General features: G+C 37.8%; 1 protein-coding gene across 6 annotated transcripts in view; it reads right to left on the bottom strand.

Annotated features, from left to right (window-relative positions):
• GRIA3 (glutamate ionotropic receptor AMPA type subunit 3) overlaps positions 1-13,237 on the bottom strand; it is a 220,481-nt gene that overhangs the window by 24,814 nt on the left and 182,430 nt on the right. For 3 of the 6 annotated variants that reach the window (XR_006283713.1, XM_037909101.2, XM_043522304.1), the window contains exons 13-14: positions 11,791-12,038; positions 11,120-11,234 (exon numbers count right to left, since the gene is read on the bottom strand). Coding sequence is in view for 5 of the 6 variants with exons in the window: in XM_037909101.2 (XP_037765029.1) it covers positions 11,120-11,234; positions 11,791-12,038 (363 nt within the window). In the remaining variant the exon portion in view is untranslated. Of the gene's footprint in view, positions 1-3,419; positions 5,195-11,119; positions 11,235-11,790; positions 12,039-13,237 lie in introns of those variants that run through there. The other 3 variants (XM_037909102.2, XM_043522305.1, XM_037909103.2) reach the window with 2 other exon arrangements.

Genomic DNA, 13,237 nt, shown 5'->3' on the forward strand with positions numbered 1-13,237 from the left:
ATACTTGGTTGGCTATATAAAGCCAAAGCTTCCCACAAACTTTATTACAGCAGTAGATGGGGACACAATTACATCACTGAGAACCTACCTGAATGAATGTAGGCATCTGCCTGCAATATGAACTTCTATTGCTGAAACCTTAGGGTTGCTTTGAAGCACAAAAAAAGAGAGGTTTCTTTAAAACATGTATTTTTTTCTGAGTTTTTTTTCCTCTTTCCTTTTAAATGAACTAGCCGTGTTAGATAAAAATATCCAAGCTTTATGTCTCCCATCCTTCACCACCAAAAAAACCCAATAAGGAATTCTGTACAACTAAGGACATAGATTCAGTTGCTTGGATTTCATTGTCATTTAATGAAATTCCTTTGGAAACTGTGAATTCTAGTAGTCTTCCTCCAGTCTTATTTCTCCTTCCCATCCCATCTCATCCCAAGGAGGTTTGTCTCAGTGTGGCCCTTAGTGACAGATATTGCTGGGTGAATGATTCAGAGTGAATTACTTATTCAAAAAATTTAGTCCTTTTTATTTTTCTATGCCAATAATTATCCCTGGATGGGCTTTTATTTTTGCTAATATTTTGTTATTAAAAACTGTTAGACAAAACCTTCATGACCAGAATTTTCTGAGGGGCTCATGATCCACAACTGAGATCAGATTTTCCAAGGTGCTCAGCACTCTGCTACACCCATTGTTCTCTGTGGATGCTCATGGGTACTGTGTTGTTTTGGAAATCTGGCCCCAATTTTGGCTGCTGAGTCATTCTGAAAGTCTGGCCCTGTGTGACCAGATATAGGTTGTTTGTGAAATATTTGCTATTTATTAGTTGTGTTGTGTGATTAATCACTGAAGGTCACAAGGCATTTTTTCATGTTCCCTGGCTGGATGATTGAAACTCTTATAGCCTGGGGTAAGGAAATCCAAAGAGATTCCTAGGTGGCTATGTGAACCTTTCTGGAATAAACTTTTGTGTAAATACATTTACCCAAATATTCACCAGACGTTCACTTTCTTCAAACATTTTTGAGGAAAAATAAACTCTTACAAATATGCATGAAAGGTAAATACAAAGATCCACAAACTATTGTCAGAATGAATTGGTGAACAGATGTTCATAAACTTTTTTCAGCTTTCTCTTAGCCCCAGTGACAAGACATCGGGCCCTGCTTATTGACAATATTCTGCCACATTTACCATTGAGTAGAGAGGTTTACAGACAGTAATCTACTACTCAGTAAGGGGGGCAGACTTGAGCACTTGGGTACGTCTACACAGCAATTAAATACATGCGACTGGCCTGGCTCGGCTGACTTGGGCTTACAGGGCTTGGGCTGTGGGGATGTAGAACTGCTGCGTAGACGTTCAGGCTTGGGCTGGAGCCTGAGTTCTGAGACCCCATGAGTGGGAGGATCCCAGAGCCCAGGCTCCAGCCCAAACGTCTACAGTGTGATTTATAGCCCTGCAGCCCAAGCCCAAGTCAGCTGATTCAGGACAGCCACGGCTGTGCTGCCGGTCTTTTATTCCAGTGTAGGTGTACTGTTTCCAAAGGGAGTGTCTTTTTACCCCATCTACTTCCTAAGTCCAATAGCTGTTTTCCAATCTGGGTAACACATTTTTTAGAAACTCTCTCACTGATTTCCTAAATTATGATCCTTATATAACAGAACCTCGCCAGAGTGCATTTTATAAATCTCACACAAACTAAAGCAGGCTCTCCGTCCTCTGTGATAAAATCAGTGGAGGAGCGCTGTAATGAAGTCTCATATTACAAAATACTTCATTATTGTTACAAAATATGCTACAGCATTATTTAATAGTATGCTGTGAAAAGTATTCGTCAAATAAATGAACAAAATCAATTTTTGAAGCCTTCCTTTTAAAATGTTGTTCTGCTTACTAATTTACAAAACGCAATATTTTTCAATTGCTCTCCTAGTCATGAGTGTGAATTAGCACAGTGCTATTATGATTGGCTCGGTTCTGCCATTTTACTTCCTTTCCAACTCATAGCCCATGCTTATAGCATCCACTGGATGAGCAAATCACTGCATGTTGATGAATACTATTTTCATACAAATTGCATGAATGAGTTGTGTTGCATGTTGTGATAAATAAAGGGGGGGACAGCTCCCTTTGATGGACACCCAGCCAGTTAGCTGTAAAATCCCTCTTGGTAGCTGTTCTTTACCTGCTTTATCTGTAAAGGGTTAAGCAAAAGCCTAAATTCCAAATGCATTTTCTTTCTTTTTGTTTTTAATGAAATTTACCTTTCTTAAGAACAGAATTGGATTTTTGGTGTCCTAAGAGGTTTGTGCATGTTTGATTAGCTGGTAGCCGCAGCTAATTTCCTTTGTTTTCTTTCTTAGCTCTTCCCCGGATGGGGGCGAAAGGGCTTGAGGGTATCCCACAGGGAGGAATTCCCAAGTGCTCCTTCCTGGGTTCAAAGGGTTTTTTTTGCCTTTGGGTGGTGGCAGCGTTTACCAAGCCAAGGTCAGAGAAAAGCTGTAACTTTGGGAGTGTAATACAAGCCTGGAGTGGCCAGTATTCATTTTTAAAATCCTTGTGGGCCCCACTTCTGCCCTTGGAGTGACAGAGTTGGGATTCAGCCTTGACAGGAATATATTTGGAATTTAGGCTTTTGCTAGATTTTAAAAGAGCAATTTCAAAAATCAAGCACCCTAAAATAGCTTTCTTGGGGGTTCAGCTTAAAGGTTACAAGCACACAAAAGCATCTGGGGTTAGCACAGAGGAGTTCACAAGCCAATAAGAAATAAAAGAAATAACCCTAATCACGTCTCGCTAAACATTCTGATCTACTTAAACATTTGGAGTTAAGATAAGTAGTTCTAGGCATGATCTGATAATTTATGATCATACCTGGCTTAAGCTGCTTATAGCACGGCTGCTCTGTCCCTCTAGCCCAGAGAACAACAGACAAAGGGAAAGTTTCTTTCCCAATTTTAAAAAGTTCTACCTTCCCATTGGCTCTTTTGGTCAGATGCCCACTGTTTTTTCTTTACCTGGGGGGACTTTTTAACCCTTTACAGGTAAAGCAAGTAAAGAACAGCTACCAAGAGGGATTTTACAGCTAAGAGGCTGGCTGGGTGTCCATTAAAGGGAGCTGTCCCCCCCTTTATTTATCACACATGGTTGTTTTTTTTAAAGATAATATTTGAAAAGCAAAGCATTAGAAGTTTTCCAGTGGGGTTCTTAGGATAGCAAATCACATCTAAAATTATTCATAACAGATTTCTTCTAAAAATACATCCATATTAAAAATGAATAAAATGGTATGCTGTAAACTTACACAAGCAAACTGATACAGAGAAACCGGGGGAACAAATTCATTCTGCTTAAGGCCAAATTCTGCTCTCAGATGTGCATGAATATGTCTCACTGAAGACAATATGTGCTGCATGGATCCAAGGACAGAATTCAGTTCAGGAGTGCTGGAACAATTTTTATAGTGGAGGTGCTGAGAGCCATTGAACTGAACTGTAAACTTGTATATAATGGAAACCCCTTGGGCTTGAACCCCTACAAATTTAATTTTATGATTAACAAAAAGGCTGCGAAATTAAATACCGGAGCATCTTGCGTTACTTCAGTGTCTTTTTTTGAAAAACACCATTGTTAATACAGAAATTCAGTCAAATAATTAGCAAGGAATCTATATACGTGGAATCTACTTCAAGACTAAACACACACACACAATTTACTTTTAAGTTAGCGATCGTTAAATGCTACCATCAAGATAAGGGAAGACCAGAAATGAATCAACTCTAGAATTACATAAATATATCTTAACAGAAAATTCTTCTCATACAACTAATTAATATAACTTATCCACTCATTCTGCTATCTTTATTTATATAATGTCTTGCATATTTCTGGATAAATCCCTGCTCAGTAATTGCTCAGGTTTGAGGGGACATGCTTGTATAATAAAATAACTGGGCCTAAAACTGACAGTATTCAGTAACAAATTTCCTGGCATATGCTTTTCTAAGTACTATTACAGATTCTCAAACAATTAAGAAGTCAGCTCACTCAAATAAGGGTATCTGGATACAATATACTGTACAATTTTGCCAAGAATCTCTATGGGTGCAATTAATTGTTTTGCATTTAAGAAAGATAAGCGAATGAATTATGATATGCATACCAGCATGTCAGCAGTGTTTAAATAAGCATATGCACACTATCGTACAGAAACCACAGATGGATATGCCAAAACCTCCTTTTAGTCTGATGGAATAAATTGTGTCTGCTGGAATTTGATAAGTACCATTCCCAGTGAAATACTGGCAGCCTCCGAGACTTTGTGGACCAGATCTTTAGCTGATGTTAATTATTGTAGCTGGTGTTAACTGACTTCAGTGGCAGTATGGCGATTTATACCAGCTAGGATCTGGCTCCCTATAATTATTTCACAATAGAAATACAATCTTTTCAGTTTTAAAATAAAAGGGGAACATCTATTTTTGGACGTAACAATGATAAACCTTATAATACCAATTTGTTTAGTGGAATCTAATAGCAGGAAAATCTCCATGTTTCTTTTCAGTTGTGAGACTTAAAATCCTTGTAAAATCATAGTATTTATTTGTCATTGGGGTTCCTTTAGTCTTAGAACGTAATTGTCTGATGGCAATGAACATACAGTATCCAGAGGAGGGATGATTAAAACTCGGAACCATCTGACCTTAAAGTACACGTGACAAACTAAGGGGAGGAAGACAAGCATCTACGGAACCAATTTTTCTTTGTGACTAGGTTCTTTGTAGTCCAGTAATGGGGAACAGCGCGCACAGACACAAGCAAATGGGTCACATACTCACCCCATATCTTGAGCACAACAGAATATCAGGAAGTCAGAGGAGCTCAGTCTAAGACCACGGCACCATCAATCTGTAATGATTCAAGCCTATATACAGTACACACACACACAAACTAAAATACCAGCAGGAAGTATCTGATTACAGACTCAGGACACCTATTCCCCAAAGCTTGGGCCTCTACCCGGTAAGCTAACAGAGCTGTTCCATTAGCTTAGCTAGTAGAAAAAGCTGTCATGAGTGAGTGAGCGCCATCATATTGCACCATAAGTCAATGACACATGCATATCTCATTCCATGATACACCTTGCGTCTGTTCCTTGTTGCGATAGCTTCTATCTTTCCCCAAATATTTCCTCCTTTAAAGGAAAAACAAAACAGTTTTGAAAAGGCTGTTTATCTTCTCCTCTTGACATTTTTTTTAAAAAAATAAACCAATGTTCATATTTTATGCATTAAAACTAGAGATGAGCCTGAACCAAAAGTCTGGATCCAAACTGCTTCAACCTTTGTGAATGTTTGGATCCAAATCCAAGTTTCAGTCTGTCTCTCTCTAGTCCTATCTTGGGCTGAAGTAAAATCGTGGATCAGAGCACTCCTAGATTTTGAAGAAGTCTGGATCCAAATCTGGATTTGAATTTTGGTTGGGCTCACCTTTATTTAAAATGTACATCCTTATAGCCATATCTCTGAGTTGCACTATTGGAATAGGAAAAGTCAATTACAGTAATAATACGTTGCTCTTCAATAGTGTATCTCATTTGAAGATCTCAATGCACTGTGCAAACAGTGTAATGTTAGGAATAAAAGGGTTTTAAACCCTCTTAAAACAGATCACAAGACTTCACTGCAGCCCTTACCATATACAGCCATACTAAATCCATACTAAAGCCAAGCAATAATCAATTAACAACATCCTGGGCCAAGTTCATTCCTGGTGTAACCCCAGTGGATTGTGTAGAGTTACACTAGGAATGAATTTCAGCCTCCTGTGTTTGTGTTTCATACCAATCAATCAAAAGAAAAAAACAGCATGTAAATATTTTTAACACTTGCATTAGCATCATAATGGCTCCCCTCTTCAGAACTGATACCATGCCAACGCTAAGCAGTATCATTACATTGGACACCTCCACTGACATTACATTAGCTCCTTTCTAGCTGACACGTTAATAGAAGTTCATTGCTACCGTTATTGTGCTAGCTGATATCTAGGAAATACTTCAAGTCTGTTCTTAATGTACAGGCTCTTCAGGGGATGCTTTTCAATCTTTGACTACCTTGCGAGTTTCTGATCAATACATAAAAGATGGGCTAAGTTTTGCGAGGGGCATTGTTTTACATACTTATTTGGCATAAACCTGGCATAGACCCTGGCATAAAAATAACGTAGATACTTGCAAAATTCAAATTGTCAGCCTGGGGCAGGGGAAGGGACTACAGACTTTAGAGAGAGAAACAGGAGAAGAGGGAGAAAATGCAGGTAAAGATTTGTCTTTAACCACATATAATACAAAATGATGTACTGGTACCTGCCATATGTACATATGCAGGGCTGTGGTTCTCTTTCAGCGTTCAGGAGACAACCTGAGCTTTGCTTTAAGGGTGTGTGATGTCAACAGAATCCCTCAAAAGCATTACAGTTAAATTAACGTACAGTAATGATTACAGTAATATGGACACTAACTGATTAGCTTTTGCAAAAGATGAGTTGTCCAAAGTAACTTAAAGTTCTTTGCTAAAATCCACATTGCTAAACCTGTGCTATCTTCTGCACAGTTGGGAATATATTCTTTAAATTTTATTGCCAAGACACACCAGCCTGTGGTATTAAGTGCCTGCAAAACGTCATCACTGGAAATTAACACTTTTAAAATAACAAACCTTTTTTTGACAACTCTAGAAGTAATAATTTAAAAAACCTAGCTTAATCAGTTTTAAGGTTCTTTCTTCTCCAACCCCTCCAAGGAGAAAGTATGCATCTGGCCTGAGAACTGGCTTGGCCCACATTCTATTCCCAGGGACTTACGCTGCTGAGTGATAAACCCTGATGATTGAGGTTTATAGCTAAAATAACCATCCAGCCCTTAACCCCAAACATTACAATAAACAACAAATAAATAGGAGAGAGATTTGTGATTCACGGTTAAAAAGGACAAATCAAAGGTTCTCCTCATTTCCATTTTCTTTCCCTGAAATATACTTGATAATGGAATAACTTAACTGCTTTTCTAGCATCTACTAACACAGGCTTGAATACTTGTTAACATAGAGCATTATTTCCTTTAAATGATGCCTGAGCAAATACAAAAATAGAAAGATGACCTTGCCCTTACTATTACCATTATAAAAAAAAACTATTTTAGATTTCTCAGAACTTTAAATGTTAGTTGGCTGTTTGTAATTCAGGCGACTGGTGAAGCTGCATTGTACAAAAATCTCTTTCATGGGGTAGAGGCAGACAATACAGTGTTGGATGCTGGGAGGAAAATGAACATTTAATATACTTGCACACGTAACCTTATATAAAAGGTTGCATGAGGGACAAGAATGAGAACTAAGAAGCCTATTAAAACCCATACTCTTTTCCAGGCTGCTGATGAGTACTGAAGAATTGGTGTGATTAAATTAATCTGAATTTCAGTCTTTTCTTTCCTTTTATTATACAACTGCTTTTGCTAATATCCCAGGTGACTGAAGTAACAGATTAATTCACTAACTAGCCAGATGTAATCAACTTTTATTAATAAAACACGATAGTAATTTGCAATAATTGTCCAAAACTTTGCAGCTTACTAAAAATAATGTTACTGCAATATTTTGGACCAATACAAAAGCATTTTTTAGGAGAGATTGCATGTCGTTGTTCCTTAAATAACTCATTAAACTAACTATACTTCTGGAAAATGTAATTCTGGGAATGAATCTGAATACTTTTCAGAACAAAAAGGCATTTTCAATTAATTGTGTTAGCAATTCCTGTACTCCATATGATCAGCAATGTCATGGTAATGATAATACCTAGTCCAGTACAGCTTCCCTGTGCAAATCACACAGGTAAATGCAAACTAGGGCTGTCAATTAATTGCAGTTAACTCTTGCAATTAACTCACAAAAATTAATCATGATTAAAAAAAATTAATTGCGATTAATCGCAGTTTTAATCACACTGTTAAACAATAGAATACCAATTGAAATTTATTAAATATTTTGGCTGTTTTTCTACATTTTCATATATATTGTATTCTGTGTTGTAATTGAAATCAAAGTGTATTTTTATTACAAATATTTGCACTGTAAAAATGATAAACAAAACAAATTGTATTTTTCAATTCACCTCACACAAGTACTGTAGTGCAATCTCTTTGTTGTGAAAGTGAAACTTACAAATGTAGATTTTTTTGTTACATAACTGTACTCACAAAGAAACAAATGTAAAACTTTAGAGCCTACAAGTTCACTCAGTACTACTATTTGTTCAGGTAATCGCTAAGACAAACAAGTTTTTTTTACATTTACAGGAGATAATGCTGCCCTCTTCTTATTTACAATGTCACCAAAAAGTGAGAACTGCCATTTGCATGGCACTTTTGTAGCCAGCATTGCAAGGTATTTATGTGCCAGATATGCTAAATATTCGTTTGCCCCTTCATGCTTTGGCCACCATTCCAAAGGACATGCTTTCATTCTGATGATGCTTAAAAAAAATAATGCATTAATTAAGTTTGTGACTGAACTCCTTGGGGGAGAACTGCATGTCCCCTGCTCTGTTTTACCTGCATTCTGCCATATATTTCATGTTATAGTAGTCTTGGATGATGACCCAGCACATGTTCATTTTAAGAACACTTTCACAGCTGATTTGACAAAATGTGAGATTTCTAAAGATAGCTACGGTATTCAACCTAAGGTTTAAGAATGTGAAGTGCCTTCCAAAATCTGAGAGGGATGGGTGTGGAGCATGCTTTCAGAAATCTTAAAAGAGCAACACTCTGATACGGAAACTACAGAACCTGAACCATCAAAAAAGAAAAATCAACCTTCTGCTGGTGGCATCCGACTCAGATAATGAAAATGAACAAGCATTGGTCCGCACTGCTTTGGATTGTTATCAAGCAGAACCCGTCCTCAACATGGACGCATGTCCTCTGCCCTGGTATGATGGTTGAAGCATGAAGGGACATATGAATCTTTAGCGCATCTGGCATGTAAATATTTTGCAATTCCAGCTACAACAGTGTCATGTGAATGCCAGTTCTCAATTTCTGATGACATTGTAAACAAGAAGCGGGCAGCATTATCGCCTGTAAATGTAAACAAACTTGTTTGTCTTAGCAATTGGCTGAAAAAGAAGTAGGACTGAGTGGACTTGTAGGCTCTAAAGTTTTACATGGTTTCATTTTTGAGTGCAGTTTTTTTGTACATAATTCTACATTTGTCAGTTCAACTTTCATGATAAAGAGATTTCACTACAGTACTTGTATTAGGTGAACTGAAAAATACTATTGCTTTTGTTTTTTTACAGTGCAAATACTTATAAATAAAAATAAATATAAAGTGAGCACTGTACACTTTGTATTCTGTGTTGTAATTAAAATCAATAAATTTGAAAATGTAGAAATCATCCAAAATATTTAATGGTATTCTATTATTGTTTAACAGTGCTATTAATCCATGATTAATCACGATTAATTTTGTAAATCGCTTGACAGCCCTAATGCAAATGTAATTGTTAATCACTTAGTTTTGTGAGGAAGTGGTCAATAATATGGACACCAACTGATTAGCTTTTGCAAAAGATGAACGAACTTAGTTATCCGCTAAAATCCACACTGTTAAAATAGGTTTCAGAGGAGCAGCCGTGTTAGTCTGTATCTGCAAAAAGAAAAGGAGTACTTGTGGCACCTTAGAGACTAACAAATTTATTTGAGCATAAGCTTTCGTGAGCTACACGAAAGCTTATGCTCAAATAAATTTGTTAGTCTCTAAGGTGCCACAAGTACTCCTTTTCTTTTTACTGTTAAAATAATGAGTGAAATCCTGGCTCCACTGAAGTTAATGGGAGTTGGACCCAATATCTGTTTAACTAGTGCAACAAATACAGTTTTATACCCTTCCACCTAGGATATTTACAAAGTGACAGTCTCTGTATTATTAAAGATTATGTTCTATTCTATGTTACGTGCCGCTGAAATTGCTTTTTTTGAAGCTACATTTACGTTTGGAAATTAATCCTTTCCAGACCACCACACACTTCAGTTGTGCACGCAGAGACTGCTATCCTGAGCGGGCAGTGCATCTCCTATTTCTAGCCACAGATACTGCAATTTCCAAGTACTTATAAAACGTTTCCTGCCAGTAGGTTGTCACAGGAGAATCTGTCCTTAGTGTTAAACACAGTCTTGCTGCTGTAATAACTGCTTTGCCCTCATCTACTGAGCCTCATTTGCAATTGGTTTTACAACCAAACTTACTTTTCTTTCTTTCTTACTTTTCTGAGCTACAGGTAACCTAAGGTAAGATAGTATCCACAAAAACAACAAGGAGTCTGGTGGCACCTTAAAGACTAACAGATTTATTTGAGCATAAGCTTTTGTGGGTAAAAACCTCACTTCTTCCGATGCAAGTGAAGAAGTGAGGTTTTTACCGACGAAAGCTTATGCTCAAATAAATCTGTTAGTCTTTAAGGTGCCACCGGACTCCTTGTTGTTTTTCTAAGATAAGATGTATCTCTCCTCTGGAATCTGATCCAGCTCCCACTGGCCACTGGAGAGGCCAGCTGTGTATGCTGGTAGTAGACTGCTATGCTGATCTTAAGCCAGCAGAAAAGGGCTAAGGAGAACTGATCCTGCAGACTTCAAGACTTTTGCTGTTTGCTGTTTTGCCCTTATAAAAAGGTCTCTTAAAAATACAACAAATAGCCTTAAATCACTGAACTATGAAACACCTTGTGCTCAATGCTTTGGGCTGCGTTAACGTGTGATCGCTACTTTCTTGTACAAGGATGAGCTCAGATGAACACTTATTACCTTAATGCACCCCTGGCAGGGCCACCACGACTGGAGCCTCTATCTGTTAGTTAAATAAGGATCCCAAGGTTGATTAAACTGTATGTGATGCAAATAAGACCGTGTCTTCTTTAAAAAGCTACTGTGCAAGCAAGTGGCTTTTCCCATGATTATTCAAATAGTTCTAATCTGTGTTTTTTGCCCTGATAAGTCAGATAACAGCCTTGCCGATTACTCTTGACTACGGTACCCGATTGTGGTGACATTGAGGCTGACCTTGGAGTCACCTCCCCCGCTGCCGCACTCTCCTTTGTCGTACCACCATTTGTTTTTCAATTTGTCCAAGAGGCCTTGCTCATTCAGTTTTAATACTGCCAGGTTAACAGCATTTCTTGAAACGATAAAACATAACTCGTAAGAAAATGCACAAATGCTTAAGAAATCGTAACGTATGAAAAAAGGAGCACAAGAGGACAAATTGGCTAAATTTCACAGACCGTGGAGCTATAAAAATGTTTCTACAGCAAATACAGGGTTCAATATTGGAAGGTGGCATGGAGGATAACATTTGCTCAGAACTGAAGTGTGCGGGATGGGGAAATTGTCTTTGAGGAAAAAAAGTAACAAGAACACCACATCATGCAATTAACATTCGTCACATATGGCAGTTTAACCCGGCTTTTACCATTTAAATTGAAAAAGCCACTGAACTGTAAAATTAAAACAGCAACAAACAATCAGAAAGGACAACACAGAGAGAACATTAAAACATGGATGCATTAAGTAAATGAAACCATAATTTACCGTCTTATTTTACTCCATGGAATATTGAAGATTTTAAACTTTAAAGTTACCTCAAAATCCACAAGAAAGAAAATGACAACACAATACATCAGGGTAGGTGGAATACTATAACAACATATATATTGTTATATTATTCCACCCACCTTAATGCTGAGCCTTTGGGAGTTGCTACACCATAGCCTTTGGAATCCAGGTTCCCACCAACTTTCATTGTGTCACATGGCTTTCGCTGCTCGATATACTCGTTCATGGTCGATTCAAGGAGGAAGGCAAACTTTCCCTTTGACTTCCGCACTCTAGCGACCCCGTCAGCTGTTGTTTTGGTAAATACAGATGGCTCTGCTGACTTCATATACGACCACATTTTCTCATAGACCGCTATTTTCGACCTCTGAGAAAAATAACAGAAAGCAGAGGAAGAAATTTTTTATTAAGTATGCACATTGCACAGTATGTAAGTGTTGTGCTGTCAAAGTCTACATAATACAGATTAGGTTGCAATTGACTGAAGATAACTCAGTAACTACGGTTTTGTGGACAGTAACCAGCACAAAGGGGCCCTGAACTGGTGAGCCTCGAGCTGCTAACACACTATATATGGTGAATAATAATAATAAATGCAACAGGTGAAGTTAGCTAATGGAGAACAGTACTGGCCCCTAAACAATTACCAGGCACAGCAAGAAGTTAAGGAAAAAAGTGGTAGGCAAGAGAGAAATGTAGCTGAGACATTTCTCTTGCTAACTGACATTTAATTGGCAGTTTAACATTCAAAATGAAAAACTGCATTTCATCCCAGTCCTTTGATCTTTCTGCTTGTATGCGTGCTGCTGTAAGATCGAACCAGATAAAAAATATTAAATCCTAGCTCATCTCTTATGGTTAATACATGAAAATGAAGGTCCTCTACTTTTCCACACAAATCATTGCTATCAGTTTACTTCATTCCATAACACACCACTGGTGAACCACAGACACTTGCTTATTAAAGGATTTGCTTCTCATAGTGGTGATGTAAGGTTTAGAACTGCAGCCAAGAGACGACAATAGCTCTACTGGGCTATTAAAAGATGAGGATACCCATCTGGGAGATATGTTCAGTGATTACAAAGACTTTATTAAACATTGATCAACTTTTTTTGTTCAGATCGTTTCAAATTTTGCTGAAAAATAACAAGCATGCTAGTAAGAAGCTGACAACCTACATTACACTCTCTCGCTCTCATTAAAGTGAAGAGCTCAATAGACAACAGGCTATTTTATTATAACCAGCTGCTGGTTATGCATTTTTTAAGTGCATGTTGATTTGTTCAGTTTGGAGACAGCCAAACATAATGATCCCGGCTCTAAGACACATGCTTAGTAACTTAGGGAGGCTGATCAACTTTTAAAGCAGCAAGTTGGTGTGTTATTTCCCCTTTCTCCTTTCTGTTCACTCTTCGTGTCGCAACCTTAGATGGCAGAAAACTCCGTGCTAGGGAATCTCCTCATCCCACCCTCCACATATTACAATAAACCATCTTAAAGTACCGAGAGTGACACCATTAGTATACTGCACCATCACTTAATGTTCCCTCTCTGTCCCGCACC

Source organism: Chelonia mydas, chromosome 9 (genome assembly GCF_015237465.2).
Source record: "Chelonia mydas isolate rCheMyd1 chromosome 9, rCheMyd1.pri.v2, whole genome shotgun sequence".
NCBI lineage: Eukaryota > Metazoa > Chordata > Testudines > Cheloniidae > Chelonia > Chelonia mydas.